The sequence below is a fragment of the Phocoena phocoena genome, chromosome 21 (genome assembly GCF_963924675.1).
Source record: "Phocoena phocoena chromosome 21, mPhoPho1.1, whole genome shotgun sequence".
Lineage (NCBI taxonomy): Eukaryota > Metazoa > Chordata > Mammalia > Artiodactyla > Phocoenidae > Phocoena > Phocoena phocoena.
In genome coordinates, this window is record NC_089239.1 from 5,394,891 (window position 1) to 5,417,258 (window position 22,368).

Sequence of the window (22,368 nt, forward strand, 5' to 3'; positions counted from 1 at the left end):
AAAGATAACTCAGTCAGGGACCCCCGTAGTTTCCGCAGAGTCACGCTAGTGTGGGAAATGGGGTCTTCAGGCTTCATCTCTCCATCTTCTGAGCTACAGCTTTTATACTGAGCCCCTTTATTGAGCTGAGGTTTGGTGACCGGAGAGGCAGTGTCAACTTAGAGGTTAACTGTGCCCCCTGGGGAAACAGGAGCCTAAGAACATCTGGACCAGACTTGCCCCACGAGCTCCAGTCTATGTAATATTTCAAAGGGATTCTGTAGCTGTAGCAGCCACAGCCAGCAATTTGGCCTTTCAGAGAAGTTACAGTGAGACCAGAGATCTTCCTCAGATCATTAGACTTCAAAAAATCACAGAGAATTGGAGAACTGGTGAAGTTTTGGTGTTTTGGGGGGTTTTGGTTTGTTTTTTTCCTCTTCTTACATTGCATTTTACTTGTTTCATTATGTACAAATTGGAAAAATGTCGTAAAGAAAATTAATCCCTTGATCTCTACAAAGCAGAGACAACTACTGCTAACTTTGGGGCTGTTGATTTGGGGTCCATTTCCTTCTACTATTTTTTCATGCATTTTTATATGTTTTATGTACTATACATACAATGTGGTATGCTTTCTCTTTTTTTGCTTGTTGGTTTTATTGTAAGCTTTTACAGTTAGCAAGGATCCTAAAGTGAGTAAAGGATTTCTGAGAACTTACCTGATTTCCAGGGGTCTAGTCCAATTTCAGTTATTGACAAAAGGAAAGAAAAAGAAGAGAACAAATCAGTTTGCAAACCTGATATGCCTTCTAGGGTCACGTGGACACAGGCATGCATACTTGTGTGCAAATGCACGCGCAGACACACACACACACGTCGTGCACAGTTTGGATGTCACGGGTTGTGACTAGACCGTGGGCCTGAGGGGAGCAGAATAGACCACCCCAAATATGCCACTTAGGTGGATTGATTATTTTGAATTAAAGGTACTTGAGAAACAGCAGGTGCCGAGAGGACACTCGGACCTCTTTGTGCCCCTGAAAGTAGGAAATAAATCTCCCATGTGAAGGCCCCCCTCTCTGTACCAGGAAGTAGAGAGAGACAGCCTTATCACCAGAGACAGGAATTCAGGGCTGAGAAGCCTATATAAACAACCTTGTTACTTCTTCCCTAGTTAGCTAACCCAAGCCCAAAAGCCTGTGTCTCGTCAATTCTTCATAAATGCATTGCTGCCTCATCTAGAAGATATACAAGCTTCCGGCTTTAGTCGCATATTCGAGTCTCATCTTTTTATGGGGATCTAATACGTACAAAATTAAATGTTTTTCTCCTGTTCCCCTATCTGATGTCAGTCTGATTATTAGACCAGCTCAGCAGCCTAAATGGGAAGAAGGGCAAGGTTTTCCTCCCCTACGGTCCTCGGTCCTCGGAGCGCCAAAGAGGCAGATAGACCTCAATTTACATACCAGCCCCAGAGCATTTAGCCTGTGGCCATCCTGACAATTGAAATTGCTCCTTTTATATACTTGCAATTACCTGCCCCAATGTTTTCAGAGTGGGTTGAGAGGAAGCTCCTGGGAACTGTGATTTTTGAACTTGTGTTCAAGTTCACCCCTTCTTTGGCACCATAAATCGGGTAATAAGTATGAACATCTCTAATCACAAAATAGCTGACAAAGCCTGGATTTTTCCTGCAGAGAGAAGGAAAAGTCAAGACTCTCCCTTACCCGGTTTTAATCTGTGCAAATCCCAAGCGCCTTCTCCAGCTCTTACCTTCCTGGGTTCCTAGTAGCCCAGTTGGCCAGAACCACGTCCGAGTGAAGCAGGATAGGAGGGAGCCCCAAGTTCCTGGAGACCTCGACCAAGGGAAGGGCAAGGGTTCTCGGCAGAACCTTGCAGATATAAATCCAGACAATTAGCACATTCTAGAAGGAATGCAGCAGAGGAAGCAATCTGTCTTTTATTCTGGCAATCTTGTGGTAGAGCAACGAGCCGGGGATAAAACTGGCATTATATGAGTGATCCATATACACACACCTCATTCTCATATTTATTCTGTTAACAACCTAGTGGATATATTGTTTATGAGTACGGTCTGAAATATATATGAAAATTACAAAACTGGAACACACACACACACATAGAGTATAAAATAATCTCTGAATATTGTGCAGAGAAGGGCCTGAGCAAATGTTTAAGCATAAAAGGGGGCTGAGCTGATGAGCAGTGGGAAAAAATCTCCTCTATCTACATATCTCCAGATAAATAGATAGATCAGACAGATGTGTGGCTATCTAGATATATGTGTGTTTTTGTGTATAGTCTTAGGAACATATGCGTATGTGTTTGTATGCGAGCGCACGCGCGTGTGTGTGTGTGTGTGTGTGTGTGTGTATCCTCTCCTCAGGGAGAGGGATGGGAAGGATAGAACGCTTCATCAAATCCAATAACAACTTCGAGTAAGTCACCTCAAGACAGTCCCCATTCAACCCCTGAGTTATCCTAGGACACTCTAAAGAACCCTATATGCCCCCAAATCCAGAAAAACTATCCGGACCCATGCGGGTACCAGTGGGGGACTCCAACCACGAACAAGGCTAAATTAGTCTAGATCCAAAAGAACATTCTTACGCTTCTTGTCTCCCACTTCCATTTTCCTTCCCCTTAATCTACTCAAAGAAGTCCAGCTTCTGCCTTAGTTTTCCCTTAGATCTTTAGAGAGAGTTGGGACAGAACTGTTTCTCAGGTAGAAAACAATAAAGAGCTTTAAAGAGTTGTCAGATTCAAACCTAAGGCCAGCTTCCCTTGGGGGGCAGTGGATGAGTAGGGCAGCGCAGAAGTGAGGTGTCTCCATAGTGAGGAAGCGAAAGGAGGAGATACAAAGAAGGTAAGAGATGACCCGAGGCGGGGTGGGGTGTGACAGGGGGCTCCCACCCCTTTCCCTGATTGAGGATTGTGGTTTGGAGAACGGAAGGAGGGAAGCCCATTGGATGTCTTGTCCTATGTGCCTAGATCTCAGACTTTCCAACATCAGACACATGACTCTTTTTAAAGAGTCTGAAGCAGCTCTATGCTTTCCTCTTCTCTCCTTTCTTACTTTCCTTTCTTTTTCTCACTGGGAGTCTCCTGTATTTACTTGAGAGAGAAAAGGTAGAATCAACCAAGCAAACAAGATAAGCACGGGCTGCTGACTCAAGAAGCAGGAAGTACTAGAACAAGGGTAACACCCTCATTTCTGGAGAATGTCCATTTATAAAAAAATGACACTAATAGGAATTTATCCTGCAGTCAGGGAAACAAAGATTTCACGTTCCAAGTTTCAGACTGAAACTGTAAAAAGTTATGAAAAGATTCAGAAGAGATTTACATGAACTATTAAGAGACACAGACCAATATTTGGTAGATAGCAAGCGACATGCAAGAAAGGAAGATTGGTGTTCTAAATGGCAATGTGTGCTCTCCCCCGCTGGGGAAAGAAGGTTACATTAGTGAAATCAGAAGGTCTGAGCTGTGGCCCTGGATTTTCCACGAACTTGCTATCTGACCTTGGGCAAGGAATTTAACTCCTGTAGTCCTCAGCCATCTGTAAAATGGGCACAGCATTGCTGTACTTGCCTTATGGGATTGTGAACATTGACTGTGATTACGGATGTGTACAAGAGCACAAACTGCTGTAAAATGGAAATCATTAAGTTTTCCATGACACCTCAGAACTTGCCTTCAAATGCAGCTTTTCACAATTCTTGGAAGAGGGTGGGTGCCAGAAAAAAACAAAATTCAAAAACGAATGAGAGGCCTACCAGTTCTAAGGAAAATTAACCTCCTGGCCAGGGGAAAAAGGTGTTTTCATTTAAATGGGCCCTTTGTCCTTCCTTCACCTCATACCCACAGGAAAGAACAAGAAAGGACCCATTTTCCAGGCAAACAGAGAGCGTCCTCCAGGTGCAGCAGACCTGCCAGATGACAGGACAGGTGTCCCTTTGTCCCTACCTCTTTGGGCTGTGCCTCTCCATCCTGCCAGACATATCCCATGGTCATAAAGGTTAGGACCAGGTGTGCCAGCCGCTGTTCCCGGTAACCCGTGAGGAACTGGCAGTTCAAGAGGGGCATCTGTTCAAGAGAATTTCCAGAGATTACCAGCTGCAGGGGTGTGAAGGGTGCAGGGGTTCTGTGGCTTGAAGGGGTTATGTTTCAGTGACGGGGATCCACACACCCCCCTTTCTACCCTGATCTTAGGACACTGCGGTAGAGGAGGTATCCCAGATGATATTGTTCACGAAGTACTTACACCAAATTTTCCCCATGGTTGTGCCGGACACTGGTCACCATCACTGACAGCTTGGTTAGAGTGTTCTAGAATAACTCAGTCCCAAGACTGACATCATTTATTAAACGGGAGTCTCCCGGGGCAACTTCTACAATCCTGCCTTATCAAAGCACCTCTGCGTAATGGGTACCATTTAACCCTAATAACAGCCCTGCTGCTGTGGGCGTTACTGTCTCTGTTTACTCTGTTTAATTCGTAGGTAAACGAGTACACGGAGGCCAGTGGAGTTAGGAATCCCATCAAATCACTTAAGGGAGGTTGCTGAGCGGGGAATAAGAGGTTGTTCAGTTCTTGTCCGAACACTCCCCGTGACCCTGTGACCTCTCCACGCCCGCTCCCTCCCTGTCAAGATGCGTCATAGAGAGGTGTAAAGGTGATGTCGTTGAAAGCAACACCCTGTACACAAGTTAGTTATTACTGACAGCCCTGCCTAAGCAAATATTACCAGTTTCTCAGTTTTCCCCCGGCCAACCCTGCCTGTCTCGGTTGACGTCAACAGCCTCTGAGCTCCAGCTTCCCTGTACCTCCCCCTCGGCTTTCCTCCGTCCCCTATCCCTTCCCCAGCTCTAGACACAGTCTGATCTAGTTCTTCCCAGGTGCCCCTCTCCAGGATCCGAAGCGCCAGAAGAGGCGGCGGTGGATGTGTGTATCTCTTTAAGCTCCGGGCTCTTAAACGATGAGTGACAAGTGGGCTGGGACCGCGGTTCCCCACGCCCAGCGCCCGGCAGCCGGAGCCGCAGCCGCAGCCTCCCCGATGGTAATCCTTCCTCCGATGGCCCCTAGGGGGCAGCCTTTCTGAGTCTGTCCTCACTGTGCCAGACTGTTTATTTCACCCTTAAAATTGGCTCTGAGATAGAATCGCGAAAGTTCTGTGCAGAATCGCGAAAGTTCTGTGCCTTACGGTGTGTGTCTGTCTATTGGAGGGATTGCTGAGATGTTGCATTTTAACAGGAACCAGCCTGAGAATTATAACCACAGTTATAATGTATTCAGTTATTTCTTCAGTACTTATTCTAAGGCAATTACTAAAGTGTCCAAGGCATGGTGCGAAAAGCGTCCCAAGCAGGTTGATACTCCATTTTCCCCCAAACCCACAGGCCAAAACTGAGGGTCAGAGAGGGTAAGATATTTGCCCAGAGCCACAGAGCCAGGAGGGACTGAGCCAGGGTGCTAGTTCAGTTCTGCTGACCACAGCCCTGCCCTCTGAAGTCAGCACTGCCCGAAAGAAATATGAGAGCCATACGTGTAATTTTACATTTTCTATCAGCCACATTTTAAAAATAGCAAAATCCAAAAAAGCCCCAGGTGGAATTAGTTTTAATAACATTTTATCTAGGTCAATGTATGCAAAATGTTTACACATAATCAATATTAAAAATATCGAGATTTTTACACTCTTATTCTAGTAAGTCTTCAAAATCCAGCGAGTGTCTCACATGCCAACTTGTCCTGGCCACATTTCCACTGCTCAGTAGCCATGAGTGGCTACTGGCTACCTACAGTGCAGCCTCAAGGTAAAGGAATAAGGTCCCAAGATGTTCTGGGGTCACCTTCTATTTTTCCCTGCTCCGGATTTATAATCAGCTCTTTCTCCGAGAAGCCCCAGTTCCATTTATTGGAAAAGAGTTCCAATAAATGGACACTGGGTTTGCTCTTTGCTAGTGGGATGCCACTGTTTCTAGATCCCTCACAGTGGACAAAGCTAGGAAATGTGTGTGTGTGTTCTCTGTGTGTGTATACACGTATTATGTACACATACATATAATGTTTGTTTACCCATCTATATATCCACAAAATGTGTGTGTGTGTGTGTGTGTGTATATATATAGACATTTTAGTATCATATGTATATATGATGCTAAAATGCTAAACATGTCAGACGTCTCCAACTCTTATCTGGTGTCACAGGTTGGTCTTATCTTTCCCCCCTTGCTAATTTATAACTTTCATCTCTGATGGTGAAATATTATCCACTATTCATTTACTTATTTATTCATCCTAACATTGGGTTGGCCAAAAAGCTCGTTTGGTTTTAAGTACAAATAAAAGACATTTTTCATTTTCACAAAGAACTTGATCGAACAACATATTCGCTAACCGAACGAACTTTTTGGCCAACCATATATATATATAAATGTCACATGAATGGAATCATACAATATGTAGCCTTTTGGTTCTGACATGTTTCATTTAGCAAAATGTATTTGAGGTTCATCCATATGGTTGAATAAATCAATAGCTTATTCATTTTTGTCACTGTATAGCATTCCAATGTATGAATACAGGAGTCTTCGTTCAGACTGCTGTAACAAAGTACCATAGACTAGATGGCTTATAAACAATGGAAATTTGATCCTTAGGTTTTGGAAGCTGAAAGTCCAAGATCAGGGTGCCAGCATGATTGGGTTCTGGTGAGAACCGTTCTGCTGTCTTCTTGTTTCATCCTCACATGACAGCAGAAGAGGGCCAGAGAGTCCTGGGGTCACTTTTACAAGGGCATTCATCCCATTTATGAATATCCCATTCTACTGTCATGACCTAATTACCTTCTGTGTTGGTCAATTTGATGTGTCAACTTGACTGGGCTAAGGGATGCCCAGATACATTATTTTTGGGTGTGTCTCTGAGGATGTTTCCAGAAGAGATTCTGGAAGAGATTGGGAGATGGAGTAAAGCCCATCACCCTCACCAATTCGGGTGGCATCATCCACCCTGTTTAGGGCCTGAATAGAGCAGAAAAGTGGAAAAAGGGTGAATTTGCTCTCTGGTTGAGCTGGGACGGCCATCTTCCCCCATCAGCGCTCTTAGTCCTTGGATTTTCAGACTCGGACTGGCAATTACACCACTGGCTCCTCTGGTTCTTGGCTTTCCTGGGCCTCCAACTTGCAGGTAGAAGGAAGACTGTGGGACTTCTCCGACTCCATAATCGTCACCGTGCGAGTCAGTCGCGCCTCATAAATCTCTTTCTATATATCTCTGTATCTCCCATTGCTTCTGTTTCTTGGGAGAACCCTGACTAATATACCTCTCAAAGGCCCCAGCCCTGACAACAACACGTTGGGGATTAGGGTTTCAACATATGAATCTGGGGACCACACACACATTCAGGCCATTGTACTCAGTTCAACCATTCCCCTGTTGAGGGACATCTTGGTGGTTTCCGGTTTACGGGATCATTTACCCACAAGCTTTCCCAGGCACATAAATTTTCAGGTTATTTGGGTAAATACTCAGGAATGTGATTGCTGGGTCATATGGTAAGTCGATGTTTGCCTTTAAAAGATTCCGCCAGACTATTCTGCATTCCCATCAGCAAGGTGAAGTAGAGTCTCCTTTGGTTTATAGCCTCACCAGTGTTTGATGTTGCCAGAGTTTTCAAAAAACGTTAGCTGTTCAAATAGGTTTTAAATTGCCTTTTAGTACTTATTAACATAGGTACCTAGTCCTGTGTTTCTCTGTAAGTCACCTAGTTTCATTTTTCTTCCTTCCTGATTAAGACTTGCAAAACTTTCCTCTTATTCTAGAAACTCTGAAGTTTCATCAGGATATCTATGGGTGGTCCCCCGCCCCCATTGTCTTTCTGATAGAAATACTCCAATCTTTCATAAGAGCTGAAAAATTCTGTTTCTATGCGTTTAAAGCTTTGCTTTTTCTTCGCCCACACTAGTCAACTTGTGGGACTTCTGTTTTGTGGAATTTAGATCATCCATTTCTCTTTTTCATATACTTTTATTTTTCTGATGCTGGCATTTAATTTTTGCTTTCTGCTTTATAAAACCGTTTCAAGGAAGTCCCTAAATCATCATTATTTTTCTATAATCAATGTTTCCCTCATTTATTCGGGTCGCTATTGAGCTTTTTGTTTATTTCTTTGCTTTCCAATAGTTCCTTTTACCGAGCAACTTGATTGATTTTTATGGAGTACATATACTGAAGACATTAATGCAACTTTTAAAAGCACTGATCTCATCTTTTGGCTTCTGTCGGAGACCAAATGTCTTGTGTCTCCCTCATCCTTCTTGACTTGCTTATTCTCTTCATATCGTTTGGTCATTTGGGGTTATCCATTCGTGTTCAGGAATGGAGGCCAGGGCTATCAGAATCAGTAACTAATAGAGCTTCCCTTATCATGTTTCCAGAATACTTCTGAGCTTCCTCTTGTGAGTTTCCTGTGAGTCCACCAGCTGTCTGTAGTGTTTTGTCCCAGAGGGCTGGAGAAGGGGGACCCCTCCTGGAAGAAGATGGTTGAGTCTAAGCCAGTTAACAAGTTTTTGTCTGTCTTGTTTTGTTTTTTACTAACCTACGGATAGGGGCCTTGGGGGCTTTCTAAGAGTAAGGTGGTTGGCCTGGAGGTACTGTGAGATTAGAAGTACAAATTCACTTTCTGTCTTGTCTGTGCCGAGTAAAGGCCTCAAGAGGACAAAGGTCTTAGTCTGTAGCTCTATGTGCGGTCCTGGAAGCCACAGTATTTGCTTCTCATGACGGTTTTCCAATGGATTCTGTCTCCATCTGTGGTGGTGAAGTCTAAAGAGTGGCTTTATCCAGTTAGTTGTTTCAGAACTAAGTAGAAGCATAGGGAATGGCCACGGATGTTATATTAGTTTCCTAGGGCTGCCCCAAAGAAGGAACACAACAGAAATTTATGCTCTCACAATTCTGGGAGATGCAAGTCTGAAATTAAGGTGCCTGTGACGTTTGTTCTTTCTGGAGGCTCTCGGGGGAGAATCTGTTCCCTGTTTCAGTCCAAGTTTCAGGTGGTTGCCAGCAACTCTTGGGATACTTTAAGGGCCTGTAGATGCATCACTCCAGTCTCTGCCTCTATCTCCACGTGATGTTCTAACCTGTGTACCTGTGTGTCTGTGTCCAAATTCCCTTCTTGCTCTAAGCATGCCAGTCCTAGCGAACTTAGAGTGCACCCTAATACAACACACATGACCTAATTTAACCTGATGACATCTGTAGAGACCCTATTTCCAAATGAGGTCACCTTCACAGGTTCCAAGACACAATTTCTGGAGAGAAACTATTTAACACAGGAGAAGTATCAGGGGGATTAATTCCACTGCTGTACTGAGCTGTATCCCCCATGCCCATGTTTACAGTGACCAGAAATTAGGTGGACACTCCTGGCCTTTCCTCATTGACACTTAACCTATGAGAAGCACCAATTCAACAAGTTCTTCACTTCGTTTATGGAGGTTGAGTTACATAAAGCCCGAGGAAAGCCTTGTACAGAAGACTGTGACGTTCACATATTGAACTTGAATCTACCTTCCTGCAAACTGCCCTTTGCCTCTGGGCGCTCTTACTCTGAGATGGGAGAGGGAGCCTCGGGGGTCTTCTTTGTGCTTTGGTTGAATGCTTGGCATGGGTACAATAGACTCATTTCTGGATCTGATATAATTTGATGAATATGGTACGAAAGTCCTTAAGGGTTTTATTCCATCATTTCTCTTGTTTTCCCTCACTCAGATATCTCCTTTTTTCTTCTTTTTGTATTTCTTTGGTCATTTTAATGAGACTTCAGGCAGCAGGAAAATAAATTCTTAGGCTTAGTTTCCCATCTTCATAGACACTGAAGACAGTGTCTTACATCTCTTAACAAGGTTTTAAACCTTGTGCTTGCACTTAGCAGGCATTCCATAAGTATTTTTAAACGAATTTGTAATTATAGACATGAAATATGCATAAGTCAGTGAAGGAGAATTTTGGAGGGGAAAACCTCTTATATGTCTAAAATCACATGGCACGCCAATTGGTGAGATTAAAACAGATGGAGAAGAGACGAGAGGAAAGTGTAAATATAAATATCGAACACTGTTGTGTGGCAGGAAATACAAAAGCACTATTGCAAAAGTCATTTAGTTTTCACAACAATTCTAGGGGCCCCGAATTTCTCCCATTTTATAAATATGGAAACAGAATAAGTAACTCGTTAAGTCAAAGTTTATAGCAACTAAGTGATAAAACCAAGAGTCCAACTCAGGTCCTCCTGAGTGAAATCTGTGTTCTTCCTATAACACCTTCTTCTTATTCCTGTGGGGTCATGTCAGTTCTCCCAGGACCAAGGAGTTTCACCATTCCTTACATAATTTGGGGAAACATTGCTCATCTTGTCTCATATGTGGCATTTACAGACTTATCAATGATTTCTGAAGAATCTGCCAACCCTGACTTTATAATTGGGAAAGTCTCTTGACTCAACTGTTCTGTGAAACGCCGACAATAAATCAATGTGGCTTCACTCATGGGGAGGGGAGCCCTGACCATGTGGCTTGGCATGAGGGCACTGAGAATCTTCACACCTGTCCTTCCCCAGCTAGGTCTTATTCATCAGTTTCCTGACACTTCTCAACCAGACTGTCTTTCTTTTTTAAACACATGCTTGTTGAGTGCCCAGGAACTGTTCTGTGCAGGCTCTGGAAATTTTAGGGAAACACACTTGTCATACCAGAAGCAAGTGTCGTTCTGCTCATCACGAAGGGTGAGATAGTTTTAGTTTTGTGGATAAACTCAACAGCAGTGATTGGTCAGCTGACCCACTTCCACAATGCTGAAAAAGGAAAATGGTGTGAGGATGAAAATAGGGTAGTGAGAAGGGGTTAAGGAGAAGAATACAAAACGTTTGGGGCTTCCCTGGTGGCGCAGTGGTTGAGAGTCCGCCTGCCGATGCCGGGGACGCGGGTTCGTGCCCCGGTCCGCGAAGATCCCACATACCGCGGAGCAGCTGGGCCCGTGAGCCATGGCCGCTGAGCCTGCGCGTCCGGAGCCTGTGCTCCGCAACGGGAGAGGCCACAACAGTGAGAGGCCCACGTACCGCAAAAAAAAAAAAAAAAAAAAAAAAGAATACCAAACGTTTTACCTCGTTCACTTGAGCTCGAAGCTGGTGACTCCCAATCAAGTGAGGCAGTCTGTTGGCAATTTCCATCCAAGGTCTATAGTGATCAGGGAGTTCTTTCTGCAATGAAAAAATAAAAATGTCTCCGTATTTTAGACCTCTCTGGGAAGCAGCTTCGTGTAGTAGCTGTTGTCAGATTTCAGTCTTAAGGCAGAATTCAGGTCAATTCCATTCAACAAATATTGAGACTTCACCATCTGCTGTACCCTATGCTAGGCACTGCAGATACACAGGTGACTAAAATACAGTCCTTGTGGTGAGGGAGCATATGGTCTAGTAAGGATAAATGAAATGTAATCAGACATACCCAATGCAGTATAATATGTTCAATTAAGGAACATATTCCTTCATATTCAACCAGCTGAAGAGGAAGTCGTTAATTCCATAAACTGTGCTAGGGAATTAAAGGGAAATGTTCATAGAAATATGATACTTGGGGCAGTAGTAGGGTCTGCAAGTGACTTTTCTAGGTGGAACTTTTAAGATGGGAAGCCAGTGAAACAGAGGAGATAGTGGATAAATAGAGATAACTGTGCTTCTTGGGATTACAGATGATTCAGTGTCACTAGAATATAAAGTTCAAGAGAAAGGATGATGGAAGATTTGACCAGAAAATCAGATCAAATATGCTTTTTATTGACTACATAAGAACTTTATTTTTTATGTATGTTGGTGACATGATTCAATCTGAATTTTAGGAAGATAACTTTGCTTTGGGATTTTAAGGTATAAAGTCAGATTAGGAAACCTTTGAAATACTGTCTGAAAATTAAGCTTAGGCAATGGCAGTGAATTTGGAAAGGAGAAGGTATGTATTCAAAAATATTTGGAAAATAAAATTGAAATAATTAAATTTAGAGGCAGGGATGGGGCTAAAGGTGAGGTGACCCCTAGCCCAATAGCACAGTTTATTTGCCCACTCTGGGTCGTTGGTTTAGCCAAGAAGAACACAGGTTGGATTTCAGCAGCCCTGACTCTATCCCGAGAAATGGCAAACTGCAGCAAACTACACTCGTAAATAAGCTTTTATTAGGACACAGCCAAGTTCATTTGTTTCCACATTGTCTACAGTGGCTGTCACTTTACAATGGCAGAGTTGCATAATGGCAACAGAGATCATATGGTCTGCAAAGCTTAAAATATTTACTATTTGACCCTTTACAGGAAAAGTTTGCCAACTCGTGAGCTGTCCCCAGGGTCTGGGCCTCCTTTTACAGAGTACAGTCTGCAAGACTGAAATGTTGTGTCTCTGGGTTAAGAAGGAGAGGCGGTGAGGATGATTTCCATGTTTCTGAATCAGATGACTGAATGAATTGTTGAGAAGACAGACCGAAACAGAAATGCAGGTGGACGTCAAAGAGAGGACATACAATAGTGAATTTGTTTTTACATATGTCCAACCTAAAATATCTGTGGAATGTCAAGATATGGCTATGTACTCGGCAGCTGGATATACAGTTGGAAGCTCAGGAGAGAATTAATATTAGAAATATACAATCGGGAGGCATCACGGTAGTGCAAATCCTGCATTGTGGTAAAAACCACAAGTGGGTACAAGACCATTCGGGAGAAGTTGCCAAGTGGAAGGAGAAGGCTTAGATCAGCGCACTGGGGGGATACTTACAAGGCAGGCAGAGGAACTGAATCCAGCACAAAAAGACGTGTATAGAGGCTAAATGAGCCAGAAGAGAATCACCCTATGGAAGCCAAGACATTAGAGGATCTCTCGGAAGCAGGGATTCATTAGATGGCCAAATGCATCATTTAAGTAAGGTTACCCCTTTGGAAGACAAAACTAAAGAGTCACTAATATGTCAATATATACACCAGTCTTTCCATGTATATGGCATAGAAATTCAGGTCAGGGTCATGGAAACAGGGTTCAAATTTTAGTGTGCTGAGGAGGGAAGAAAACAGAGATTGGAAATGTGAATTACTTTTTTGGGAGAGCCATAAGCCGTCACAAGGCGACAGTTTGTGTTTGAGAGCTGTTCCCACTTTCGAATGGGAAACTTGAGCGGTTTACAGCCTGCTAGTGTAGATCTGTAAGTTACCAATAAGTCACTTGCTGGAGATCCTCTGTCTCTCAGACTCTAAAATAAAACTGGGTGAATCTAACATCCAATACACAATCTTTGAAAATTATAGACTTTATTTAATCCTCTGCTTCCTATCTTTGCCCCTGAATCAATTTAGGACAAATTGGGCACCCTTTACTGGCTTTCCCAACAAATCAAATTACACCAAACATCATAATTTAACATTTTTAATATAGATATCGTGCAGGAGGGGGAGATTTTACCCTCTACTCCTCTTGAGTTCTTGTGTCAGGAGTCAATAAAATTGACAAAAAACAGATTAACAGGAGAAAAAGAAAGAAATTTTAGTTTGTGCGTACAGAGGTCTCATAGAAATGGGACCTAAGAAGTGGCCAAAGCAGGCTTTTATACTTTGTAGACAAAGAGACAATAAATCTGTGAGGAGTGGACAAGACAAAGGAACTTAGGCTTCAGGTGCTTATCTAAGCAGAGTTTGGTCTTGGGGTCGTCAATTAAAGAAGTAACAGGGTTTTATTTATTCAGGCTTCTCGGCTTGAATTCCCTACCTCTGGTGGTAAGGGTGTCCTATCTCCAGATGCGTGGAGGGTACCTTTCATAGGAGAGATTTATTTCCTGCTTTTAGGGAGACAGAGAAGAGGGTCAAATTTCCTCTTAAACTGACTGTTTCTTAAGTAACTTTCACCCAAAATAATCAATATGCATTGAGGCATATTCATGGGTGACTTGCCCCGGGCCCCAACAATACAGATATTCACAGAGAGGAAATCACACCGTTCTCCTCATGCATTCCGCATCCAGTACCTCAGCTTCTGAGAGGTAGAGTCCACTATGCTCCCCTACTCTTCTCCCAGAGAGAACATTTATAAGCATAATGGTATAATTTTCCCTAGCAGTGCTCAGCGGTAGTGCAGAATTGAAGAAAGCCGCTAATTGACCCGAGTTTGGGGATGTACAGAGCAGTGGCCCAGCTGAGAATGCTCGCACACATAAAGGCAGAGAGATTTATGGTAAACTGACTCTGAACTGGCAACTTGTTTTTCTTCTCATCTACATGATGCATATGTTTTATGAACAAAAACTGAATGCAGCTACAGAGACAAAGGAATATAATATTTATAAAAGAAAATCACAGAAGCAGACTCATAGTATTCAGAACCCCTTTTAAAGTGGGTTTGAAGAAAAGCTGTAACTAAATCTGTCCTTCCTTCTTTTTTTTTTTTTTTTTTTTACGTTACGTGGGCCTCTCACTATTGTGGCCTCTCCCGTTGCGGAGCACAGGCTCCGGACGCGCAGGCTCAGCGGCCATGGCTCATGGGCCTAGCCTAGCCACTCCACAGCATGTGGGATCTTCCTGGACCGGGACACGAACTTGTGTCCCCTGCATCCGCAGGCAGACTCTCAACCACTGCGCCACCAGGGAAGCCCTGTCCTTCCTTCTTTGATGCCTAGAGAGGGGATCGTATTCTGAGAATTAAATTAGAGCATCCTGGAGAATTCCCTGGCAATCTAGTGGTTATGACTTGGCACTTTCACTGCGGTGGCCCAGGTTCCATCCCTGTTTGGGGAACTACGGTCCTGCAAGCCATGATGAATAGCCAAAAAAAAAAAAAAAAAATTAAAGCATCTTGGATTTCTGCTTCCTGGCTTGCATGGGAATCCTTAAATACTACATTTTGCCTCAATCTAAGCAGCGCTCTATTCTTGAATCTCTCTTTTTCTTTCCCCTTAGATTCCTAGAGGCTTCCTTTCCTTCCTTCTTCTCTTCATCCTCTCCCTTCTTTCAACAGTTCTAGTCTTTGGACTCTGGTATCACCCCACAAATGTAAGAAAACCATGAGCTTTGAGAACCTCTGGGTTCTCCGAGTGTGGTTCCCATCCAGCAGCACCAGCATGAGGTGGAAACTTGTTAGACATGGAAATTCTTGAGCTCTACCCCAGACGTACTGAACCTGAAACCAGCTGCCTGTGCTTTAGCAAGTCCTGTAGGTGAAGCTAATGTACCCCAAAGTTTGAAAACCACTGATGTGGGGACCTCAGAGGAAAGGGAGAAAGGATTTTAAAGCTAGTTCATAATCCATTAAAAATGTATTCACCCTAAGTGTCCATCGACAGATGAACGGATAAAGAAGATGTGGCACATATATACAATGGAATATTACGCAGCCATAAAAAGGAATGAAATTGAGTTATTTGTAGTGAGGTGGATGGACCTAGAGTCTGTCATACAGAGTGAAGTAAGTCAGAAAGAGAAAAACAAATACCATGTGCTAACAAACATATATGGAATCTAAAAAAAAATGGTTCTGATGAACCTAGGGGCAGGACAGGAATAAAGATGCAGGCATAGAGAATGGACTTGAGGACACGGGGAGGGGGAAGGGTAAGCTGGAACAAAGTGAGAGAGTGGCATGGACATATATACACTACCAAGTGTAAAATAGACAGCTAGTGGGAAGCAGCTGCATAGCACAGGGAGTTCAGCTCGGTGTTTTGTGACCACCTAGAGGGGTGGGATAGGGAGGGTGGGAGGGAGACACAAGAGGGAGGGGATATGGGGATATATGTATATGTATAGCTGATTCACTTTGTTATACAGCAGGAACTAACACAAGATTGTAAAGCAATTATACTCCAATAAAGATGTTAAAAAAATAAAATGTACTCAACCTTTCAATGGGATTTTCCTCTAGAGACTGAATAAAATATTGAATTATGTTACTTACTTTTTGATTGCCAGATTTTGTTTTAAGTTACAGTATGGGGGGGACAGGATCAGTTGATGAGTTTTTCACTAAATAGCACCCCTTTTGGTATTAGTTAATACTTATCTATCACATCTATTTCAAAACCTGTATACAATTTCAATATTCTATTAATAAATATTGGTAATTGCTTACAATTTTTCACTATCATTAACAAGTTTGAAAGAGTCATCCTTATACATGTGTTTTTCGATGTTTTCTCATTATTAGGACAAATTTATAAATGTGGATTTACTGGATTAAAGATTTTGCACATGGAAAGGTTAAGAGCTACTTCTTGGTTTTCTTACAGAAAAGTTACATGAATTTATAATCACATTTATAGTATGTAATATATAATGGGAGTGCCAGTTTATCTATGATTCTAACAACAGAGCATCACCAAACTTTTTTGTTATTTTTAAAGATATAATATGTATTATCTGCGCTAAAATTCTATAATTATTTCAATATTTAATAACAATAAAATGACCACCCAAAAGTATACCTTTCACAGAAATGATTAAAATAATGTAATCGATAATTATGGCAAGACAGTCAAAAAGCACAAAATTTATAAAGTGGAAAGTAAAATTCTTCTTATTCTCATCTAGCAATGATGACCCTTGGAAGTTTGAGTGGTTTTCCAGAAATTTTGTATGCTCTCATTTTATTGTTTAAATTTACATTTCTGTGATTATTAACGAGTTTGAATATCTTGTCTTGCTTTGGTCACTGCGTTTTGTGTGCGGGTGTGCAATGCCATTCATACCAGGGTAGTCAAATGAACCAACATTTTCATTTATGCCATTGGGTTTTCGATGATGCTTAGAAATTTCTTCCCATCCCAATATCGTTTCTTTTAGAGAATTTCTAGTTTAATTGTTGGTGCTTACATCTTTCATCTATCCACGCTTGTGTTGTGAGTTAGGATAGATTATCTCATTATTTCCATTTCAAAATAGAGGAAGTTCAAGCCAGGGAAGTTTTGTAACTTTCCCGAGTTTACACATCTGGTCGGTGGTCAGGTCAAACCTCTTCTGACTCAGAGTTCAGTGTACTTTCCAGTACCTCCTGAGAGTAAACACATGGAGAATGGTGACTGCGGAGGTGGTTAGTACAAAGGGACAAGAAATCGAAAGAAACTTTACATGTTTTTCTTCCCCTCATTCCAATAATCAGAAGACCCAGAAGTGGGATGGACACAAATAATAAAATCTATGACCTTCTTTTCTATTTTTTCAGTTTCCTATTTTATGTTATTCTTTTTCTGCACTTTTATATCTGTCAAAGTACAATTTTCAAAAAGTTAAAAAAAATGACTCATGCAAATATGGAATGTGTGTCCAAAATAGATTTAGTTTATTCCTGAGGAACTCAGCAGGATGGTCCAGTTGATTCGAAAGCACTTGATAAACTGAAGTGTTTAGAGTTTTGAAAAGAAGAATGTTAGAATTAAATTGCTAAGGTAAAGACACAGTAATTGGTTAATGTCCTATATGGCAGAACAATCACAAGCTTCAGGGTTTTATTTTCTACTCGGCGGAAATCACTGGCAGCTCTTTTGAACAAAAGTCTGCAAGGTAACGTTAGTGCAGCTTCAGAGATTCGGTCCGAATCAATAGTAAGCGGCATGTCGAGAAAGGAGCATCCCTTAGGTAATTCAGTAATCTTAAGGTGAGACTGTTTAGTTAGACAGGGCTCCGGATAGTACTAAATAAAACTCAGCCCTCCTTTTGCTCTGTTTTGAATAATTCTTCTCAACACATTTATAATCTAGAAAAGAACACACTTTTAAAAAAATAATGTATTTTATAGAATCAATAAACTGTATTAGCACTGATTAAGTTAATGAAACCAGCTTCTGGTTAAGAAAATAGCACAGAAAGTTTAAAAAATGAAAGTTGAAGTGAAATTAAAGCCGGCGAACGTCAGCAAAGGAAGTTGGGTGACAATATTATGATCATAAAAATTCGAATGTAAACTATGGGACAGAGTAGAATGTGAAGGAGAGGGTTTTAAGTGAAATAAAAGACAAGTTTCAATGGAAGGAGGCTGGTGTGTCATTGCTGCAAACTAAAGAGGAGAAAGATATTAGATGACTTTGAAGAGACGGGTAAGCAGCGTGAGAGGGCCTTGGAGGCTACACTAAAACATAGGATTTTGTTCCAAAGAGCGGAGTGATGTGATTTGATTTTTGTTTTAAAGGGTCGCTCTGACTGCCATGCGGAGACTGTACTATGGCAAGAGGGGAGATAAGAAGACGGGTTACAAGGCAATAGTCCAGGGAGAAATAGTGGTGGACTGGACTAGGGTGGAAAAGAGAAAGGTGGGCAGCTAAAAGACAGTTTTCAGAGACAGGGCTGAACTCCTTAATCATCCCATGAGTCATTTGAGAGTAGTGAAGATCACTGTGAGACTCAAATGGGAAATGCGCAGTTATCACAAGGCCTAGTACAAAGTGAGCACCTATTAAATACTAAGTACTACTCTTATTACATATTATAAGAAGGTTACCATAGGAAATAAGAAAAACTCCATTCTTAATGAAATATAGGAGAATGCTATCAATCAATTTTGCTAATACTTTGAAAATCTGAATTAAAACCATTGCTTCTCTCAAGTGCTTTGAATTACTACAGGAGATTATGTATGACTTTGTTTTTCCCAAATCGTTGCTTGGCCGCTATACAGAGCAAGGTTCCCAGCATCCCGATTCCTTTTCTTCTGCTCCATGGCACCCTTACAATTTGTTTTTGTTCTGTTTTTCCCTTTCCCTTGCTTTTGTAGTTAAACTACTTCCAAGCTCTTCTCACTGTTTCTCATAGTTACGACACCTTTCTTTCCACAAACAACCTCCTACGTGTAGCCCCTCAGCCCTCACCTGGACCTTCACTGTCCTTTACGTATTCTGTCGTTTTCAAGTACCAAGCTAGTTAGGCTAGAGGTGCTGAATTAACTCCTGGCTGGGGTTCTGGCATCAGTAATTTTTAAGCTTCCCAGCCAATTTTGATATGTAGTTCAGGAACCATTGCTGGAACCCACCCTGCACTTAACCTTCTGCTAGGAATATATTCACACACCAGGGCATTGTTGCTTACCAGACGCATGAAATCCAAATTCCTGAGCCTAACGTTTGAGTTCCCTTGGTCTCACTCCAATCTAATCTCCTGCTATAAACTCTCTTGGTTCCTCCCTTCCTGCCAAGCAAATTTCCTCACATTCTTTATGTCTAAAGAAAAATTACTCCTCACCCACGCACCAACCCAAACACACGTACACAACAGACACACGATCTGGCAAGGGATTTCTGTGGCTTCCTTATGGACATAGGTCTGAAAGGTATACATTTTCCTCACTGAAACATTAGACCCTGGAGGTGTTTGAGAGTTTATAGAAACAGTGGGATGGAGTACTTGAAACCAAGTCAGACCCTTCCCCCGAAGCCAGAATGATTGCTTATTCATTAGTTTGACTGTGTTTTCTTTTCTTTTTTGTTATTATTAAAAATCAGAACCGTTTCCGATATTTGTTAGCTTTAGTCATAAAAATGCTATTAGAAATAGCATACAGATTGGTCCAATATCCATAAAATCATTGAAATATAACAAAATATTTACTACCTGTGGTACATGATGACACTCACATGCTTTAAGTATTTATGGTAAACAGCCAATCTTGCTAAAAGAGTATGTTTGGGCTCATTGACATGAAGGAATAGCTGGCCCATCACTTACCCAAAGGCAAACAAATCCTACTCATGCCCTCAGCAAAGTCAGCGGCTCGTGTTTCACAACTTGTGATCTACTGCGACACCACTGTTATCCGATGACGGGTGACAGATTCTCTCCTGATCAGTTGAGTAAACTGAGGCAGATTCTGGTGTAAACTCTCTTCCCTTTCCTCTTCCCAGAAAGGGAGATGTTTAAAATTCTTCCACGAGTGAGAGAAAATTAAAACTGAAACAAAGAATCGCATTGTTTAGAACTCTGGCACATGACTGTGAGAGCAGGCCCAGTTTGCCAGGAAATTCTGAGCTCCAGAATGGAAATTTCTTCTAAGGAGTATCCATCAACCAAACTACAGGGCAGATAGAGTCCTGTGTTTTCCCAGAAAGTCACAAACACTTGATGTTCCTCTTGTTTCCCGTCTGGTTTTCTCATGTATAAGAAAGGAAACAGCAAAGAAAGGAACACAATCATGGTGGCCCTATCCAATGTTTACAAACTTTTAAATATTATTTTTCTCAGCTCAGTGTATATATTTAATCCCAATAAGAGAGTGTTGGCCTGTTGACAGACTCTTCCTTGTGAACTAGGGATGATGGAAATATTCCTGAATCAAGTTATACACACAGAATGGAATTTTGAATAAGCACTGGACTGAGGGTTGTGCAAACTAGCTTCTATCCTTCCACTGGATTTATGGAAGTGCTTTCATACTCCATAGCAATCCAGTGGCGGGGGGGGGCGGGGCACTAAGTCTCTCCAAGTACATGTGAAAACTGAGGGTCAGGCAATGCTGGTGGTTCATTCTAGGTCACAAGAGTTAGTAAGTGAAACTTAGGGTGACTAAATAATTCTGTTTTGCCCAGGACTTTCCTGGTTTACCATGGAAAGTCCTGCATCTTGGAATCCCCTTCGGCCTGTAGCAAACGGACATTCTTGATCACCCTAGTGGCAGGGTCAGAGAACACAGTCCAGTGTTCTGGGCCACAACCCTCCTCTGCATAACACCCTAGAGTCATTACTTTTAATGCTCAAGTTACTTGCAGATCTGTGACTTGGTCTCACAGCTAACAGCTCTACGGAGGGCTTTGGGGATCAGCAGATAGATCCTATCTTCATTTTTATTCTGCTATTCACACTCAGAAGAAGGTATTCCATAAAAGCTCCTTAAATGCCAGATCATCCATCACAGTTAAACCCCCTATTAGACCCCTAGAAGGAAAAACTGGATCTAATAAATGGTTGCAGTGATTGTAACTTTGGATCCCTAGATTCTTAGCTGAGTAGGCTTGGCCCTTATTTAGAATGTAGTAGAAAAAAGATGTCAAGGGTCCTGAGTACTACTTCTGCTTTTTCCAGTAATATAACTTTGGGCAAGAACCTCTGGCCTTCAGCTATGGTTTCTAAGGACTCTTGCAGTTTTGACATTTTAGACCTGACCATTAAAGTGTTGAAAAGGAATTGCATTACAGGTTGAGCCTTAAGAACAATTAAGAAAGGTACTGGGGCTTCCCTAGTGGCGCAATGGTTAAGAATCCGCCTGCCAACACAGGGGACACGGGTTCGAGCCCTGGTCCAGGAAGATCCCACATGCCATGGAGCAACAAAGCCCATGCACCACAACTACTGAGCCTGTGCGCCACAACTACTGAAGCCCACGCACCTAGAGCCTGTGCTCCGCAACAAGAGAAGCCACCGCAATGAGAAGCCCGCGCACCTAAACAAAGACCCAAGGCATCCAAAAATAAATTAATAAATTAAAAAAAAAAAAAGAAATAGGTACTGTTTGTCCTTGAAGCTTCTTTCCTCTTCTCAGCAATTTCTGTGACTATCTAATCCCTCCTACGAAACTCGAACACAGCCAGGGTCCCTTGTGTTCTCTTTTCTCTCCCACTAGCAAGTCAAGATAAACTGATTTCCTCATTTAATTGATCTTTATCTAAATTCTCTCTCTTTATCTCTCTCTCTCTTTTTTTTTGGGGGGGATAACTTCACATTTGCTCATGAATTTGCTGGAATGATTGACAATCCATTAAAAAAAAAACTGACATTAAAACATTCCATTTGCTCTAACCCCTGCTGTAGCGGTCACTTCTCCTTTGTTAGTAATCACACTGTACCTTATTTGAATTATCTGTCCCAAATCAATGGCTTGGCATTTATATTGCATCTCTCTTAATGACCACATCAATTAAACAAACAAACACCCAAGTCAGCATCTCAAGAAACCTATACTGACCTGCTTTAAGACCCTATCCTTACCAGAGGATTTGGAAGAAGAAAGCCATAATCTTCAGAAATATGAAATCTTCCTAAAGTCAAAAATGGTGCTGTCTTCAAATCCTGACTTTGAGGCTCCATAATTTTGTTTGAAGTATCTGCGCAGAGGCCGCTGCTAAAGAGACAACTGCTCCAAATACGTCAAAGACCCGGGGTAAGGGAGCTTCAAAACAGCATCTCTTCCTCGCAGTAAGCTGTACAGTTGTCTCGGGAACAGGGGAGAACCTTGCTCTCAGGTTGAATTCCACACTGCCATAGACTTTCTCTGACATAAGGCTGAGTAAATTATTAAAGACTGCTGATTAAAACAAACAGGCAACCAAAATCACCTCCGGAGGGGGGTGGGAACTCCTTT

At 42.1% G+C, this 22,368-nt stretch overlaps 1 protein-coding gene across 1 annotated transcript in view; it reads right to left on the reverse strand.

The window, feature by feature from the left end:
- IDO2 (indoleamine 2,3-dioxygenase 2) overlaps positions 1 to 22,106 on the reverse strand; it is a 41,152-nt gene extending 19,046 nt beyond the window's left edge. The window contains exons 1-5 of the mRNA XM_065899978.1: positions 21,996 to 22,106; positions 11,169 to 11,264; positions 3,970 to 4,089; positions 1,753 to 1,871; positions 699 to 713 (exon numbers count right to left, since the gene is read on the reverse strand). Of these exons, the coding sequence (XP_065756050.1) occupies positions 699 to 713; positions 1,753 to 1,871; positions 3,970 to 4,089; positions 11,169 to 11,264; positions 21,996 to 22,094 (449 nt within the window). The 5' untranslated portion in view covers positions 22,095 to 22,106. The remainder of the gene's footprint in view (positions 1 to 698; positions 714 to 1,752; positions 1,872 to 3,969; positions 4,090 to 11,168; positions 11,265 to 21,995) is intronic.
- Between the last annotated feature and the right edge of the window lie 262 nt (positions 22,107 to 22,368).